The sequence below is a fragment of the Ailuropoda melanoleuca genome, chromosome 8 (assembly GCF_002007445.2).
Source record: "Ailuropoda melanoleuca isolate Jingjing chromosome 8, ASM200744v2, whole genome shotgun sequence".
NCBI lineage: Eukaryota > Metazoa > Chordata > Mammalia > Carnivora > Ursidae > Ailuropoda > Ailuropoda melanoleuca.
This window is the reverse complement of record NC_048225.1, coordinates 96,757,896-96,777,596: the sequence shown is the minus strand read 5'-3', so window position 1 is coordinate 96,777,596 and position 19,701 is coordinate 96,757,896. Positions and strand designations below refer to the sequence as shown.

The following is a 19,701-nucleotide window of genomic DNA, read 5'->3' as shown; positions in this document are numbered from 1 at the left end:
TATTTTGCTGAGATTTCTTTCACTGAATTTTAGAAATGTTCACAGTTTTAAGGTTAAGCACTGGAATTCCACTAGTTAGTGACAAGAGCAAAGGAGGTAGGCTCAAAGACTCAAAATTTATGTATGGGACTGAATAGGACAGAATAAGATTTTTATTAACAACTGAGTTTATGAAGTAGGTAAGTTTTTACATGCTTTACAAAGAGACAGTTGGACCCAAAGGTCTGCGAATGATTCGTGGGTGATGGTCAAATTCATGGGAGTAGGTGAGTTCCTTTCTGATGGACAGTAAAATCTAGGGGAAAAAGAATGCCCAGGACAGGCCCCTGTGGGCTCCAGTGTGTCTGTTCTGGGTGTGGCACTGGGTCTCACCATCACCAAAGGCCACAGTGAAGACCCAACCAGTGGTTTCTGGACCAAGTCCAGTGGGTTCTCCTCTGTACTGGGGTTTAATTGAAGTACCTTGGTTATGCAACCAAATGTCATTGTGCTTGTACACCACTATTTTAATTTTATTTTTATTTATGAGAGAGAGGAGGGGAGAGCAGGGGAAGGAGCGGAAGGAGAGGGACAAGCAGCCTCTGCACTGAGTACAGAGCACAACTCGAGGCTGGATCCCAGGACCCCAAGATCATGACCTGAGCCAAAATCAAGAGTCAGTCGCTTAACTGACTGAGCCACCCAGGTGCCCCAATTGTACATCATTATTATGATGATGTTTTGACTCCAGGAGTTCTGGTCCTGTCAAGGTCACATGTCAACCCCAATCCCATCACTTCTCTGACATTTCTTTCAAATATTTTCTGTGTGCCGGCTGTGCACCAAGTCAAGCTGCCTCTCAGCAATTCTGAGGGACGTGTATAGTTATCATTCCTACTTTATAAAAGAGGAAATTGAAGCTTAGAGGAGTGGAGTATCCTGCCCAGGGACACACAGTTCCCATCTGGTGGAGCCAGGATTCAATCCACATAGCCTGGATCTAACTCCAGAGCCCATGCCCCAGGGTCTGGCCACATGCTGTCCTCCTGTGTCCCCCAGCACTGTGTGTGTGCCTCAGCGTGAAGCTGACTGATAGGAATTCCTCAGCCCAGTGTAGGGTCTGTATATATGGCTGCCTTTTATCTCCTGTCCTAACCCATGGAGGGAGAACCAGTTTTGTTCATTCCTTCCCTCCTCACTGTCTTCTGTTGAAGAAGGATATGATGACTTCATGTTAAGGATGGGGAAGAGCCTGGAAAGTCACTAGGCTCTGTTCTCATTAAGAACTTTAAAATCAATTAAACTCTGACCTTGACAAAACAAACACTCTTAGGATGCAGAGCAGTATTATTCCTCTTTAAAACATTTTATCACTAGGTGCTTTTGAAAGTGACTTCAACACACAGTTTTTGAGTGCTTTAACTATGTGAGGCATAGGTACCAGAGCTAGGTACCAGGTAGGGCAGAGGCAAGTAAGAACCCACCTCTGACTTCAAGGACCTTGTGGTCTAGGGTTGAAGACAGACTTCAGATGTCAGGTACAAGCCACATCTGAATCAAAATTATAAATACAAGTTGTAATTAGAATATGGAGACTGGCCTGGAGGAAAGGAGGGGACATTGGAGAAAAGACTGGCAGAATGAGTAGGAATCAAAGAGGGAAGAAGGACAAGAGGGCAAGTGATATGGGCAGGGGTGCGTTATAGGAAAATGTTTGGGATTGTCAGGGATCCAGATTGTCCAAGTCAATCAAAGCTCGGGTGCTCAGACAAATGACGGAAGCCAGTGAGTGAATGCCAATTCCTGAAGGATAAGTTCGCTGAAATCAATTTGCTAAGTTTGTCAAATGATCGATTTATGGAACAGCGTTTTAAATACTCATTTTGAATATACTCAATGATTATAAATATCCTCTTTTTGAACACAGCTAACGAATATGTTCTTTGTAGCAGCATTTTATGTATTTCTGCTCAATTTCTTAAAAGTAAGAATTTAATCTTAGGCTCTGTTTTTATAAATATATTCAGGAATATTTTCCGGAGTATATCCAATGTATATATTTTATTGTGACCATAATAACTGCAATAATTCATATGGGGAATTTGCACTTTATACTATCATCCTCTTGAGTTTTTACAGTCAAATTTTATTTTGCCAATATATCGGTATTTTTATTTTATTTTACTTCATTTTTTAAAAATTGAAAACAATTCACAGCTTATTTTTAAAAAAATTTTAAATACGTATTGGTATTTTCAAACCTCTTTCTTCAATTTCACTGAAATTCAACCAAATCTATGAACTCATCAAAAATTAAAGAAACTCATTTCCATAGTTCTTACCGTTCATAACAGTTTTCATTAGATGGGAGAAATTTATCATATTTTGCAAATTTCATGGATGATGTAGTGGACTGTTTTTCACTACGTGGAACTCACCTTACCCCCACCTGTCTCCTGTCTCATCCGAATTGTTAGGGCAAGAGGGAGAGTCTAGAGATCTGGAGTGGAGGGAGGGGCAAACAAAACAGAAAAGGGGTGTGTAAGGGCCCCAAATGCTGGTCCTGGCTCCTTCACACCTCTTTAGACCACCTCAATGTATTCAGTACAAATTCTGTAAACATATTTTAGTAAACCAATATGTTTGGTAAGTGCATCATCACGTTGACTTTACTTTTTGGCAGAATTGTCCTAGTGACCATGTCTGAAGCTCAGGGGCCAGGATGTCTGTAGGTGGGGGACCACAACTGATGCCAGGTGGAAGAATGGCTTCATCAGAACAGAATTTTGGAAAGATAAGATCAAATGAGTCATTACTCAATTAGGAAGTTAGGCCTCTCCACGTAGTGTGAAGGGTCATTATAAACTTATCTCTTCTTGTAATGTGGGACAGAAACATCTTTGAGGGAAATATTGAGGGCACTCAACAGATAAGTGCGTGGTATGAATTATGAACAGCTGGGGTATATAGAATCATCTGGATCTAACAAGTATCAGAATAAAAGATGAAATTCAGTATTTCTTTGGGAGTTAACTTCATATATTCCTTTGAGGACAAGGACTATTTCTAATATAAATTTAAGATTTAAGATAACTTGTTTTTCCCAAAGGGAACAGGAGTGGTGGTGAAGAGGAAAGTGTCCTTCATGATTTTGCTTTAAAGAAGTCTTCAAATAGTCTGATCAAATATGAAAGTACAATTCGTCCCATGTATTTTTCTTTATATAGCTATATGTATATCCAAATATACAGATATACGTATCTCTCCATAAACCACTCTTTTAAAATTGTAAATTGCTTGATGTTTTATTATCTCTGTTGACAGCTGTCGTGTGGAACTCTCAGTACTACACAGATCTGACTCCTTTTCTCTATCTCATCATTTTCCTGCCTTTCGGTATTATTTTGTCTTACATTTGTTCCCTTTTCTCCGACTCGTCTGCCATTTCCTTGGTCAGACCATTTCTGTGGCTCACCTGGCCAGTTGCAATAGTCTTCTTCCTCAACCTTCCTGCTTCTTCTCCTTGTTTACTTCGCTCTATCATGTACGCATCTGCCACAGTGATCTTTTAAAAGCACAAGCCCTGGGTGTTATATGAAACTAATGAATCGTTGAACACTACACCAAAACTAATGATGTGCTGTATGTTGGCTAACAGAACATAAAAATAACATAAATAATAAATAAATAAATAAAAAAGCACAAGAATGAATCACTCTTTAGTTAAAAGTAAACAAAGGGGAAACAAAACCCCAAATGAAAAACAGTGGTTCTCTATTCCCTAAAGAGTAGCATCTATAAATCCCTAAACCTGACCCTCATATCCCACTTGGACACTTCTATAAGCTGCCCCTTCTTAGCAACCCCCTCCCCATCTCTCCTCTGAGTGGAGGCTAACCCCCCCTGTGTCATATCGTAACATTTGTGTGCCTGTGTTTTCTTCTACTGTAGGCCATAATTTCCTTGAAGACGTGGACCCCATAGTATTTATCCTAGTGCTTAATGACAACTAGGAATTCAATGACTGCTTATTAAATTGAGGTTTTTTGGCAGAAAAATGTGGGAGAATCATCAGGTCATGCACCCCAGATCTCCAAACAGGATCCTTCATAGAAAAGAGAAAATGGCAGCCCAGCCCTTCTCTAGTCTATGGGGAGTCTCTCATCCAACTCTGTTCCAAATGACCTTGGTTGCTGCTCTAATGGCTACTGTTCTTGGTGAGTACTAAAGAGATAAGTTCAGGTTGGCAACAAACGTTCAAGATCATCCACTCATTGGCTCTTAACACTAACAGATGATTCAGCTTTTAGCAGAAAGCCACCTTCAGCAACAAGGGTTGATTTGACCAGGAATTTGGAATTTGGAATTATTTGGGATTTACAAGGAATTTGTAATTTATCCATAGAAGAGGCTGTTTTCTAGACACCTCCCCCTAGCATTTCTCCTCCAGGAATTTTCCAAAACAATTTGTCTCCCAACCATGACTTGAAACAAGTCTGTGTGATCTATCAGCCTGACTGAAAAATTTTCACTGCCTCTGGGTCTATCCAGAGTAGAGAGGTGAAATAGGTATAGACTTCTCCTAGGGCTCCTGAAAGGTAAATTGGTCCCCTATTTAATTCTTGCAAGGAAAGCAGGGTTAACATTTTTATGTTTCAAGGACTCCATGCTTCTTCCTTTGCATCATTCAAAATCTGGCAGGTACAGAAAGGTGCAAATTAAGAATGTGGTTCTTATCCATCTCCCAGCCACCTGGCTTCCCTTTCCTGAGACAAGCCATCTTACGTAAGGGTATTATTGTTACAATACTATGTTTCTGTTGAGGACAATTGTAGGAACTGCTGGCTTTGCTCAGATATCACTGAGTCAGCAGATATGAGGAATCTGGTAGGTGGATGAAATCATATCTGCCATCCTTTAGATAAATTATCTCATAAACAGTAGAAAGGGGATGAAAAATTTCTGCCTTTTATCATTTTCATTTATCAGCAAGTGTGTATTACTCATCACTCACTGGATTTGTTGAACAATGGGGACAAAAGAGTTATTATTTTTCTTGATTAGAGGAGAAAAGAATGGTCCTTGATCTAAAAATCAGACTAATGAGACATTAAGATGCTGGTTTCAAGCTATAACTTTGTCATTTTGGTGTCCAGGACGTTGTGGTCCCCCACCAAATTTATACTTTGCTTCTTTAACAACTGTGTTGAATGAGACATACTTCGACACTGGAACTAAACTGAAATACACCTGCCGTCCTGGCTTCAGTAACGTTAATTTTTTAAGTCCCCTTGTTACCTGTCAACATGATACATGGAGATACAGCGAATTCTGTACCAGTAAGTATGAACACTTATTTTTCTTATTTATGCTTTTCCCTTCTTTGCAAGGTTGTCTCAGGAATTAAGTTTCTGAGTGCAAATGAGAATCTTTGGTCCCTAAGAAACCATCCAGTTGTCAAGTCACTGATTTCAATGTACATGTGTCTGCTACTTTTTGAAAAGCATAAACAAAAAACCAAATAAAACAGAAATTACGAACTACCTAGTTGCAGTGAAAAATAAGCTTATCCTTTGCACTGTAATTCAGTCAACATTTCTTTCTGAAGTGAACTACAAATTCAATTTTAATATTTTGAAAACCAGATTCATTCTTTACACAGTTATAAAAAGTTATGTAACTAGAGAGAGGTAATGCGGTTTCCAAAGAAACCTCAACCAAATATCTGCTGTGTTTGGAAGAAGATTCTGTGATTCACTTATAGTTGAGAATAAATTCTGTAATATTCTTCCAATAGTGAGGGTATCTACACTCTCTATTGCAAGCACACGCATTTTGAGTGGCCTACATACAAAGTATGTGCCACAGATCTAGAATGGAGCTAGCTCCCCGATCGGTAACTATCCTGGACCACAGACTCTATTAACCGTAGTGATTTACTTGAGTACTTTTCTCTATTGGTGAAATGTAGCAGAAAAATATGAGATCAAATTTTGTCATTTATCCTCCAAAGTAAAAATTTAGTGAATCGGGATAAGAAATAAGTTTGGATCTCAACTTCTGGATCTTTCTGGAAGCACAGGTCAAAGCTAATCAATCACTCTTCTAATGCTTTATCTGTGAGTGCTCAGAATCACTAATCATCATTTTAATTTTTCTGTCAGAGAAACGATGCAGAAACCCAGGAGAATTACAAAATGGGAAAGTCATAGCTAAGACAGATCACTTCTTTGGATCACACATAGAATTTGTTTGTTCAGAAGGGTGAGTGTGAAACAATCTAGAAACAGTTCTTTTACATTAATTTTAATAAATAGCCAATCTATTTCAAAGGTAAAAATGATGTAAAATCACAGACACTGAGAATTCTCACTTCTACCCTCTTGCCATCCACCCCATTTTTTTGTGTCCTTAAACAGGGATCCACATTTATTGGTTTCTTAGGTATCTTTCTCATGTTTACTTTTACAAATGCAAGCTGAAAATTAGTATATATTTTTATTTTACACCTTTCCAATAACAAAGGTAGCTTTGAATCCTGCTTTATTTTTTACTCATCAGTATGTATAGAACACAGTTCCATGTTTGTGCACAGAAACTCCTCATGAATTTGCCTTTACAACTTCATAGAATGTTATTGTGTGATGTATCATGGATTAACAATCCTTTGATAGATCCGTGGATATTTTCACTGTTTTGCTATTCTGAACAGTGCTCTGATATATCACTTTGTACATATATAATTTTGTACAGATGTAATCATAACTGTAGGGTAAATTTCCAGAGTGGGATTTCTGGGTCAGAGTAAACATATTTGAAAATTTGAAAGATAATTGCCTAATTGCTCTCCTTAGAGGTTACAATGTTTTGCAGAGTATGTAAATGTCTGTCTCTTCATAGGCTTTCCAACTGTGTTGTCAATCTTTTGAAAACTTGTGAAATTTTTGAAAATATTCCAATTTAAGAGGTAAAAATGAAATCTTACTACAGTTTCCATGTATGTTTCTCTTATTATGAGTGAGATCGAGCATATTTTTACGTGTTCAAGAGAGATTTGTATTGATTTGTGAACTATTTGGCATATCCTTTGCCTATTTTCTTAAATTAATTTTTGGAAATTTTTATTCTTAATTTCTAGGACCGGATACCTACATACATGAACATATATGTATGTATATGTGTGTGTATATACACACACATACACACACATACACACCCACACATGATATATACACATGAACCTACGCATATTAGGATTTAGACCTTGTTTCTTTTTTTTTTAAATTTTTAAAATTATATTATGTTAGTCACCACACAGTACCTCCCCGGTTTCCAATGTAAAGTTCGATGATTCATTAGTTGCGTATAACACCCAGTGCACCATGCAATACGTGCCCTCCTTACTACCCATCACTGTAGACCTTGTTTCTGATAGGAGCTGCAACTTCCCCCCCACCCCGGTATATTATTTTCCTTTTGACTTGGCTATTGATACATTTTTTTTCCTCTTAAGGAAAAATAGTCTCAATGCTTCAAATTTATCAAACTCTCTTTTTAAAATGGCTTCTGGGTCTTAGGTCTTCATTTAAAACCCTCTCCAACACAAGATTTTAAGCTCTTTGCCTAGATTTCCTCTGCTACTTTTATGTTTTTAAATTTTTTAATGCTTAAGCTTTGATCCATTTGGAGACAATATACAATACGCAGTGCAAGATACGTATCCCAGGCGATATTTTCCCATACGACTTTCCTGTTATCCCCAAAGTCCCTCTGTAGTTTACGGATTTGAGAGTGCTTTTTAACACTGTATTAAATTCTCGCATGTATCTTGTATGTATCTGCATATGTTCCTACTCAATGCCATTGTTTTGCCTACATATTCATATTCACATTTCACAATGCTGTACTATCAAGGCTTTATAATATATTTTAATAGCCTATACGAGTAGTCCTGCCTTATTGCTTTTTTTAAAAAAAATTTCCTGACAATACTTTTTTATTTTTCTATATAAAATTTAAAGTTAGGCATATTTTAAAATCAGTACTGGATTAGTATTTAACTTAATTTTTGAAGAAACTTTTCCCAAAACTTTTCCTCTACCCTGGGAGGGTCTCTGACTGGGCTAGCGAATTAAGTTGACATAAGACAGATTAGCAGGAGAAGAGCATACAAATTTTATTTTTTAGACGTCCTTGGGAGACTTCACAGGAAAATGAAGACTCAAAAAGTGGTGAGGCCTCAGTTGTATATACTAGGCAGAACAAAAAGTAGCAATTGTGGAAAAGCAACACAAATCCATGAAAAGCTGTAGGAAGATAAGGGTTATTTTTTGACAAGGTCAATTGGTACAGATCTCTCCTGGCTTCACCTCCCCATCTCTCGTGGTAAGATTGTTCTTTCCCTCCTGTTATGGGGAAAGCATCTTTTACACAGGAGTTTTATCTCCTGCTTTCTGGAAGAAAAGGAGAAGTCAGAGTGCCTTCCTTTGTCTATTTCAAGTGACTTTAACTCAGAACAATCTTTAGTTATTTTGATATGGACCATATACTTCAACATTTTGTTGCTATGTGCTGCTCTTTTAAAATGTAGATTAAGTATTATTTTATTTCTGCAATACTTAATTGAAATATATTTTTAAAATAGCTATTTTGTTCTGTTTTGTGTTCCTCCTTCAGGTTCTCCAACTAAGTATGTGTTGATTCTCCTTTGCTTGTCCCCTGTGTTTAACATTTTCCTCTAATGTTGTTGTTTCCTTTTGTTTGATTTTTGCACACGTATCCTTATTTATCCCTTATCCTGTATGGCTCCTGAGAGGGAAAGTGAGAAGATTCAGAAGGAAAGTGCTGTTGGAATGCTGAAGTGTTCTACTGGAATAACTCAAAACCATACTTTTCCCTTGGTTTCCTGGGTAGCTTAGAAAACTTACATTTCCAAGAAATTCCACAAGAAAGAAATGCTTAATTCTCACTGTCTTTTATCTTATTAAAAGATTAATTTTTCTTGAGTTAGAATTAAATAAGTCCCAGGGGCTCTAGTTTGCAAAAGGTTACATTTCCATTAGTGTTCAACCACAGTGTACGTTTATTCCTTGATAATAGTACCATTTTAAGACATACTGACAATGCTTTTTCTTTCTGTTCCCATAATACACAGAGGGTAGTAAGACAAACTGAAGAAAGCTTAGAACTTGTCAAGAGCCATAAAAAATGGGGATCATGAGTGGGACAGTTAATGCTGTACTGGAGAGGGTAAGCACCTGGAAGTCAGAAGGGCCTGAGAGTTTGGGGCCAGTAACCTGGCTGATACTGTCATCTAGACAAAATTGCAGAAGAGATTCAAAAGGGTCTTTTACCCTACATTGTCCTGGTTGAGCTCTGGATGAACGCCATGCCCGATACAGTTGATGCCCAATAATAGATCCCAGAATCAAAGAACGAACGAACACACACACACGTCATTGCAGTGACGAAGTTTTACTGAATGGAAGGCTCAATGGGAAGTGTTATCTGGAAAACATTATTTCTTCATTTTTACTATTGAGTACCCAGTTTGTTTGTTCAGACCCCTTTATCCAACTTAATTTAAGGTAAGAAGAATTTCATTGAACTCTTTGATTCTATCTCATTCAGATATATTTTAATTGGCGCAGCCACTAGTTATTGTGAGATCCAAGATAAACGAGTTGATTGGAGTGAACCTCTCCCACTATGTGTAAGTAAGTAAAGACTTTTTTTGGCTTGACTACAAACCTAAGCCATGTTAGAAAAGAAAACTCATGTGCATCTTTGCTGCTTCTTGTCCCGTCCATTAGAATTTGCATCATGAATGCTAGATTTGCAAAGATACGTTCCCTGATTACTTCTTCTTCACTCACCCCCAGTTGCTAAATGCAAGCCTCCTCCAGACATCAGCAATGGGAACCACAATGGTGGAGATGAAGATTTCTACACATATGGCTCTTCTGTCACCTACAGATGTGACCCCAACTTCTCAATGATAGGCAAAGCCTCCATTTCTTGCGCAGTGGAAAATAAGACAATAGGTGTCTGGAGCCCAAGTCCTCCTACTTGCAAAAGTAAGTCACAGTGATGAACTTTGGTTTGAATGGCTTGTTGAAAGGAAAAAGGTGAATTTGTTGGGGGAAAGGGAATGATTCCAAGACTAATCATTGCAATGATGCAGTCATTTATTGGTTCAACTCATATTTATGTATGATGTCTCAGTGTGCAGTAACAAACAGCACCAATATCTCATTGGCTTTGCAAAGTAAAAGTTGAGTTTCATTCATACCGAGTCTGCTGCACGTCCCGGGGACTCTCTAAGCTAGCTGTAGTCTAGGTGTAAATTTCGCAACAAGCCTAGCAATCCAGGTTGCTTTGATCTTGTGGTACTTCCACATCAAAATGTGCTTTCAGAATCGGTTCAGTAGGTGAAGAGAGAAAAGTAAATGATGCCCTGGCTCTTTAAAAGAGCGTTGGTCTGAAGTGACCACATGTCACTTTACAGTCTTTTGTCCCAAACTAGTAATGTGTAGACCCTACCTGAAAGGGACTGAGGACTATTGCCTTTTGTCTGTTCAGGGAGAGGAAATGGAAATATTGGTTAGCCTTTATAATGTTCACCACAAGTGTCTATAGGACAAAGAAAAAAAAATCAGAAGATCTGTGTGTTGTTAGTTGGTTAATCTGAGGCACCTTCCTTTGCAACTAAATGCCTACATGGTATCACTTAATATTCTGACTCACCACAGAACACAGTCAAATCAGGGGATGAAAAAGCATGATACTGCAAGCAATTCAAAATGCCAGGGTCCAGACAGCAAGAGGTGGAAATGGCAGAGACTGAGGACGGAACGTGAGCAGAGCCAGGTTACGAAGAGCCTCACGTGTCCCTCTGAGGAGTTCGGAGCGAAGGTGAAAGGGAAACATTTGAAAGGCTTTAACCAGAGAAGTAAATGTGTTGCATTTCAGAAAGACAAGATTGGCTACAGAAGGGACAACAAAGGAAGTGGGACAAAACTCAACCCATAGGCACCTGTTGCAACCATCCAGCCAAGCGGCGAAGGTCGCTTCCGCCATAGCCACGAGTCATCAAGGTGGCGGGACTGACATGGGGGCAGGATGACTGACTGCTGTGGGTTTGGGGTGGTGGGGCCGGTTTGTTCTTTGTCGTGAGACCACTGATCTTGGATGCCTGGCTGCCTCTTCCTCATGACCACCATATCATTACCATTGGCCACTGACCCACACCGAAATCATGCAGGAAAGTAGGCCACCGTAAGGGGAGGGTGATGAGGACTTTGAGGAATATGTTTCTTCAGGGTTATACATGGCTGGTTTTTCTTGAGTAAGCTGGAGATATTCACAATCATATCATAACAGAACCGATACGATGGGACCTCATTTTACTGAGGCTTTTAAAAGTTGGAATTATATTCACTTTAAAATGTTTTCCTTGTATCTACTTGACGTACACCGTAATAGGCTTTTGTGTCATGGTTGAAACTGTATTAGCAACAGCAAGTAATATCCTTATTGCAATTTCTCTTTTACAACCCACTCATTGTTTCTTGCGATTCTTTAGAAGTCATCTGTCCTAAGCCAGAGGTTAAAAATGGAAAAGCAATCTCTGGATTTAGAACCATCTATACTTATCAAAACTCCATGATATTTGACTGCGAGGAAGGTTTTATTCTCAAAGGAAGCAGTTTAATCCACTGTGGAGAAGATAATGACTGGGATCCTCCTCCTCCCATTTGTGAGCTCAGTAAGTATGGACCATGGAGGAATTTCAATGTTTGGCATCTAAATTACCCAGAAATATTGGTGGGGGCCTATTTGTATGCCTAAACCCACTTGAACCACAGTAGAAATTTAAATTTGGGTCAATAATTGTCTTTATTTTTTTCTAGTTGTTGGAAAAAAGAAAGATTACAGTACACTGGGCAAGGTCTTATATAATTACCAAAGGCTGCCATATACAGTTGTGCAGGTTGTGGACACTTCAACCCTAAAGGGAGACATTAACATTGTAGACATTGTGGATTAGTGTATTTGTTTCAACAATTTTCTTGCAGTTTTTAGGAAACTTGTTTTGTTCTAACAAAGTCATCCCATTATGATAATTGGTTTGAAAGATAAATAGTGAAGTGTCCTGTTGGGGGGGGCAATGCCTTTTTCCAACTTCCACAAACATATTATATAGACTAACTGTGATTCTGACACTCTGAAACTATAAACTCATGTGGATCATGAAAAATTATGTTCATAGTGATAACGATAACTTGGTGCTAGTTTGTTTTCTGATGTGGCTGGTGCATTAGCCAGGGCGAGACGGTTGCTGGCTGAATGAACACAGGGCATAGGACAGGTTTGCTGATGATTACTGCTGCATGCCTCGTAGCAGTGTCTCTTCCCCTTGTTCTTTCTTTATGAGCAGGTAGTTGTACTGACTTACCAAACATCCCAAATGCCTACTGGGAAAGATACAACAACCACGTGCCAACCAAAGAGCAAATATATAATATCGGCACTGTGTTGAGGTACAAGTGCCATAGCGGCTATGAACCTGCTTTGGATGCGCCTACGACTGTGACTTGTCAGAGAAATTTGACTTGGACCCCACACATAGGATGTAAGGGTGAGTCTCTGCTTTTTAAATCTTTTTGTATATCAGATGCCCAGCATGTGCTGGGCTTTTTTTTTTAAATTCTTCTTCTTAAAATAAATGAGATTTTATCTTTCAAGATAAATGTAGGATTATAATAATTCAACAGAGGAGTGAAGTATTATTGTCAGAAGGGATCATGAAAGCCTCGGAGGAGCTGAGAAACTATAACTTTCCTTACCCCATTTCAAAACCAAGCGAGACGCGGACAGGGCAGGGACACAGAAGCGAAGCATTAGGCAGGTTGAGGATTAGCTTGATCACTGGTGAAAGTAGCAGGGGGAATACGGCTCCGCATTTACCGGAGTCAGACCTCCATCACAGCCCTTTCCTCCCCACGGTCAACTTCGCGGTGCCTGGTAGAAGGAAGGTCTGCGAAACAGTCATGAACTCAACCAGCTGCAAAGTGGCTTGTGTCTCGTATCTTTGAGCCAAGGGGCTGCGGGCTGCAGGAGCTGGTTTTCGTGACCTGCCTCTAGGAGACAGACCCTGACCCCTGACCCAGGACTCTGGCCTCAGAGGGATAAAAAGGAGACTTGCTGCAATCTCAGCATGTCTTTTGAGAGAACGTGAGGCGCTGAGAGACAGGCGGACGCAATTTTATGGGCTTCAGCAGGATTGACAACAGAGGGAGAAAATGCTTCCTTCTGCACATCAGAGTCTTGCCATTTTAGAAGTGAAGACACGGAGGCCCGGGACATAGGGAACTTTATTCTACAGATTGGAATTTGAAAACTGTGTAAAATTAACAAGTAATGAAAAATGGTAGTTTAGATCAACCCATTGGAAGATTGTTCCTTTCACTTTAGGACTTGCAGTTATTTGGACTCATTTGGGGACAATAAAATGAAAAGTTTTAACAAAATCACTGAATTAAAATATATTTAACAATGATTGCCACCACTTAAATAACAAAGTATTAATAAATGCAAGCCTTTGAGGATTTTCCTAAATGAATACAAAATAGTGACTTGTAATTAATATACTGATTTTTTCTATATAAATGTTTATTTATACATGCTTAAAAACCTACTTCTATTTTTCTCCATCTTTTTCTTTTCTTCTTTGTCTTATTATTGAGGTATAGTTGACATACAATGTTATATTTGTTTCAGGTATACAACATAATTCAACAATTCCGTGCATCACTCAGCGCTCAGCACAAGTGTAGTCACCATCTGCCACCATATGTTCTTACAATATTATGACTCTATTCCCTATGCTGTACTTTTCATCTCCATGACTTATTTATTTTATAACTGGGAGTTTGTACCTCTTCATCCCCATCACCTATTTCACCTACCCCTCCAGTTTGCTCCCCTCTGGCAACCACCTGTTTGTTCTCTGCATTTAAAAGTCTGTTTGTTTATTTGTTTGGTTTGGTTTTTAGATTCCACATATAAGTGAAATCATATAGTATTTGTCTTTCTCTGACTTAGCAATCATGGGCCTTCTTGGCCCATCCACGTGTCGCAAATGGCAAGATCGTTATTTTTTATGACTAATATTCAATTCGATATATTGGTACATACATGCACCACATCTTCTTTATCCATTTATCTATCGATGGACACTTGGGTTACCACATACCTTGGTTGCACCAATTTACATTCCCACTGGTAGAACGCAAGGATTCCCTTTGTACCGCATCCTCGCCAACACGCGCCATTGCTCTTCTTTATGATACTAGCCATTTTGACAGGTGTGAGGCGAGATCTCATTGTGGTTTTGATTTGCAGTTCCCTGATGGTGAGTGATGTTGAGGACCTTTTCATGTGTCTCTGGCCACCGGTATGTTTTCTGTAGAAAAAAGTCTCTTCAGGTTCTCTGCCCATTCTTTAATCGACTTATTTGATTTTTCAGTGTTGAGTTTGATATGTTCTTTATATATTTTGGATATTCACCCCTTATTGAATATATTGTTTACAGATATCTTCTCCCATTCAGTAAGTTGCTTTTTTATTTTGTTGGTGGTTTTCTTTACTGTGCAAAATGTTTTATTTTGGTGTAATCCCAATAGTTTATTTTTCCTTTTGCTTCCCTTGCCTGAGGAAACAGATCCATAAAAATGTTGCTGATGCTAATGTCCAAGAGATTACTGCCTGTGTTTTCTTTTAGGAGTTTTATAGTTTCAGGTCTCACATTCAGGTTTTTAGTCCATTTTGAGTTTATTTTTGTGGATGGTGTAAGAAAGTGGTCCGGTTTCGTTCTTTTGCACATAGCTGTCTAGTTTTCCCAATAGCATTTATTAAAAAGACTGTGTTTTCACCATTGTATATTCTTGCCTCCTTTGTCATTGATTACTTGACTATATAAACATGGCTTTATTTTGGGGCTCACTATTCTGTTCTATTGATCTATGTGTCTATTTTTGTGCTAGTACTATATTGTTTTAATTACTATAGCTTTGTAGTATGTCTTAAAATCCGGGATTGTGATACTTCCAGCTTTGTTCTTTCTAAGGATTGCTTTGGTTATTAGAGGTCTTTGTAGTTCCATATAAATTTTAGGATTATTTGTTCTAGTTCTGTGAAAAATGCTATTAGTATTTTGATAGGGATTGAATTAAATGTGTAGATTGTTTTGGGTAATATAGACATTAAAATAATATTAATTCTTCCAATCTATGAGCATGGTATATGTCTCTTTTTTTGTGTGTGTCATCTTCAATTTCTTTCACAAATATTTTTCAGAGTAGAGGTCTTTCACTTCCTTAGTTAAATTTATTCCTAGGTGTTTTATTCTTCTTGGTACAATTGTAAATGGGTTCTTTTCTTAATTTCTCTTTCTGCTACCTCATTATTAGTATATAGAAACACAATAGATTTCTATATACTAATTTTATATCCTGCAGCAGTTCTGAATTTATTAGTTCTAATAGTTTTTTGGTGAAGTCTTTAGGGTTTTCTATAAATGGTATCGTGTCATCTGCAAATAGTGACCGTTTTACTTCTTCATTACCAGTTTGAATCCCTTTTATTTCTTTTTCTTATCTGGTTGCTACAGCTAGGACTTCCAGTACTATGTTGAATAAAAGTGGCAAGAGTGGGCATCTTTGTCTTTTTTCTGATCTTAGAGGAAAAGATTTCAGTTTTTCACCACTGAGTATGATGTTAGCTATGGGTTTTTCATGTGTGGTCTTTATCATGTTAAGGCATATTTCCTCCACATCCACTTTGTTGAGAGATTTTGTCATGAACGGATATTGTATTTTGTCAAATACTTTTTCTGCTCTTTTGAAATTATCATGCTTTTAAAAACCTTTCCTCTTATTAATTTGATGTATTACATTCACTGATTTGCAAATATTGAACCAAGCTTCCATCCCTGGTATGTATCCCAATTGACCATATTGAATGGTCCTTTTAATGTATTGTTGCATTCAATTAGCTAATATTTGGTTGAGGATTTTTGCATCTTTGTTCATCAGGAGTATTATCTGCAGTTTTGTGTGGTGTCTTTGTCTGGTTTTGGTATCAAGGTAGTACTGACCTTGTAGAATGAATTTGGAAGTTTTCCTTCATCTTCTACTTTTGAAACAGTTTGAGAGGAATAGGTATTAACTCTCCTTTAAATGTTTGGTAGAGTTCACCTGTGATTAGTGAACCCATTTGGCCCTGGACTTTTGTTTGTTGGGAATTTAAAAACCTACTTTAATATTATATTTATGTTACCTACTATAGTTTTATTTACTCAATTATTTAATAAAGGATATATTTAACCATTTAAAAAGCAGAAGTGAAATGATACTTATCCTAGTTATCAGAAAATCTGATTCAGTGTGGATTTGGACTTATGACTTAAATATTTAAAAGTATTCTCTACAGTATTACACAAATATTAATATTATAATTTAGAAAACATGAATGTTGGGGATTTTTATTGCAATTCATAAATAAATGAGTGGTGAGAGTGTCTGACTATGCCCAGAAGACTGTTGTAGTGCCAGTCGAGCTCCTGATATGAAGAATAGGGCATTTTATTCTGCTCTGATGTTTTCTCTTACACCAAGCAATATCAGTTCTACCTAATAGTATTTATACTAGTGAATAAAAAATCTTTTTATCAGCTCTTACTGCATTAAAAATGAAAGAATTTGAGTAACTATTTCTCTTAAATTTGGCATCAAAAAAAGAAAAATCCTGGCCATATGCAGTAATTTAAATTTATTTTTGTGCATTAACAGTCAGGTAGATATAAACTTTTTTTTTTAAAGATTTTATTTATTTGACAGAGGGGAGACAGCCAGCAAGAGAGGGAACACAAGCAGGAGGAGTGGGAGAGGAAGAAGCAAGCTCCCAGCGGAGGAGCCCAATATGGGGCTCGATCCCAGGACTCTGGGATCATGCCCAGAGCTGTAGGCAGACACTTAACAACTGAGCCACCCAGATGCCCCTGGATATAAACTCTTAAGACATTTTTCCTCCTATGACTGAGGAAGTGTAAGGTATTGGAGAGGTTAATAATGATGTAACCCTAATGAAACCATAAGCCATGGATATTATTTCTCATTGCTTTTGAATTTTTCTGAAAATTTACATTTTCCTACAGGTTTCATCCAGTGTCTCATTTTGCAGGCTCCTAATGAAATTATTTAGTTGAAGGGAAATGACTAGGCTGGAGTCTTTAGCAATCAGGGAGAGGGAGAGCAGACCCAAAGTGTCTCAGGTACCCTTTTCTGTTTCCCCAATCTCTCTTCAGTGGTGAAATCTTTGAAAAGCAGAAATGAGTTTAGTATCCATAGGAGTCTCATTGCAGTGATTTTATTAACCATCAGCCTCACTTTTTATTTTTTAGAGCTGTGTTGCCCAATACCAGAGCTCGAGAACGGTGAAATCATTTCAAAAAGCACTAGCTCTGTGAATAGCTGTGCTTATTTCTACAGAGACACAGTTCATTATATGTGTTATAAGAAATATCATTTTGAAGCTAGATGCCGTGAAGATGGCACGTGGTATCCCAAAACACCAACATGTGATGAGCGTAAGAGCTTATGGAATTTTATGTTATTTTTTTCTTTTCTTTTTTTAAATTTATATTCACATATAGGGTATTGTTAGTTCTGGGGTAGAATTTCATGATTCGTCCATTGCATATAACACCCAGTGCTCATAATATCAAGTGCCCCTCCTTAGTGCCCATTACCCAATTACCCATCCCCACACAAACCTCCCCTCCAGCAACCCTAGGTTTGTTCGATGTTTCTTGATATCAAGGTGCTGGAGATTATTAAGGGAAGGTTTCAAGTCAGGAAGAATTTGTATACCCTGCATGATTTCTGGAGAGTAAATTTGTTAAAAAGCATTGCCCACCCCCTACTCCAACTTTCTTTTCCCTCTTCATTGTTTATTCCCATTCTCTTGACCTTCCTGCTTTGTTTTGCTTTTCTGAATCAGTAAAAATAGGCCACTTCTAATACATCAGCTGAACCTTCCAATTATTGCCTTCTGTTTCTTGGTATTTATTGTCTTGTCTTTTCTTCTTTCTGTCCATATGCCTTAATCTGCAGTTCAAGACCCACCCAAATCTGTTTGAACCCATCTTTTGAAACTTGCTTCCTTTCTTCCTCAAGTTCCTTCCTTCCTTCTGCTGTCTCTAAGTTCTCCTCCAGACTCTGCCTCAGTGGGAAACGCCTACCTCTCCCTCACCAAGAGCACTTAAGTACTAAACACAATCCTACCTCTCCCATTATTTATCCATGGCCCCATCCGTTGATGATCAAGAACAATTACCCCTGCTGGATAGTGATGCTTCTTCTTGCCTAGTGTGTAAGAAGGAGCCCAAAGGAGCCCTAAAGCGGATCAGAGTGCTGGGTTCCAGAAGATACTGTAAAGAAATATTGTGAAGTCTCATCACTGTAAAATATTGCGTCTCAAGTGGCACTTCAGCTGTGCCTTTATCAGGCCATTCCCATATCCAAACAGGTCTATGGGTTCTGGGTGATGTAGTCTTTAATGGGAGTAGTACGTTCCATGGCCATGGTCTCAGTACCACACCTCTTTTGCTGTGAGCGGGTTTTCTAGTGGCACATAGTGTACTTCTATGCCAATTATTGAAACACTCTATAACCTTCAGATGACAGTGCTGACCGAAGTCCCACAGGCAGGAAAGGCAAACCCATACGTGGAATACTTGTGTATTTCTGTCAGAATACATATTTGTCCCTTCCGGATAGAAGGGATGCAATATGGTCAACTTGCTATCAAGTGGCTTTGTGGCTATCTCAAGGGCTGGGGTCATATTAGGGACTTAGCCTTGTGGCTGGCAGTTTGGAGATCCAGTGACAGCCTTGGGAAGTGGGAGTCCATGTTGTCGTGCCCCATGCTTGTTCTTCCTCCACACCAACACTCTGCTCCTCTTCCTCTTGCGACGGCACTGGTGAGGCCGATGACGCAAGATGGCTGACTTCAGCTGGCTGACACATAGCTTCCTATTTGATGTTTTAATGCCTACTCTCCTGGGGATGCTCTGTGGGTGTTAACATGCAAACTCAAAACCTTGCAGTCCCTGTCATTCCTGTACGTCCAGTCACCTGCTTCTACCTACCCCAGATCTCCTTGGGCCTAATCATCTTCCAATGTTTGTCCTTAAGGGCGCTGACAAACAAGCCATTCATTCTGGGCCTTTCCAGGCTACTTTAATCTATGCTTAACCCATTTCTTTGTCCAACAAAGTGAATGACCAGATGCCCTGAGATTTTTCCTTACTACTCTTTTTCCCTGATCAGGCTCTCATGCAGCTTCCGTCCATTTTAGCTTACACGCATGTACCCAAAATCCACATCTGCGAATGAGGCTTGGCGTCCCTCTGTTCTGTCAGTTGGTTGTAATGGATACTCCACATGGCCATAAGCGTGAGCTAAAGAGGCGCTTGTGCAGCAGTCGATGGGCACCAGTAGATTCAAGGCTCCCTATTTGTGCAGGCTGCTGGTGCCGTCTGGTCCTGCTCATGCTCAATCCCAGATGACAACTTCCATTTTATAACGAATTGTTTGTTGCCTGCCTGGCCTTCTTATACCTTGGTTCTGATTGACCAAGATCATGATTTTGGCACAT

The 19,701-nt window shown here is 38.7% G+C and overlaps 1 protein-coding gene across 2 annotated transcripts in view; it reads left to right on the top strand.

Moving 5' to 3' along the window:
* C4BPA (complement component 4 binding protein alpha) overlaps positions 1–19,701 on the top strand; it is a 28,945-nt gene that overhangs the window by 4,101 nt on the left and 5,143 nt on the right. Inside the window, exons 2-9 of one of the 2 annotated variants that reach the window (XM_034666950.1) lie at positions 4,033–4,196; positions 5,136–5,318; positions 6,144–6,243; positions 9,610–9,695; positions 9,861–10,055; positions 11,564–11,746; positions 12,419–12,619; positions 17,444–17,629. In XM_034666950.1, the coding sequence (XP_034522841.1) occupies positions 4,037–4,196; positions 5,136–5,318; positions 6,144–6,243; positions 9,610–9,695; positions 9,861–10,055; positions 11,564–11,746; positions 12,419–12,619; positions 17,444–17,629 (1,294 nt within the window). In that variant the 5' untranslated portion in view covers positions 4,033–4,036. Of the gene's footprint in view, positions 1–3,930; positions 4,197–5,135; positions 5,319–6,143; positions 6,244–9,609; positions 9,696–9,860; positions 10,056–11,563; positions 11,747–12,418; positions 12,620–17,443; positions 17,630–19,701 lie in introns of both variants that reach the window. The other variant, XM_034666951.1, reaches the window with a different exon arrangement.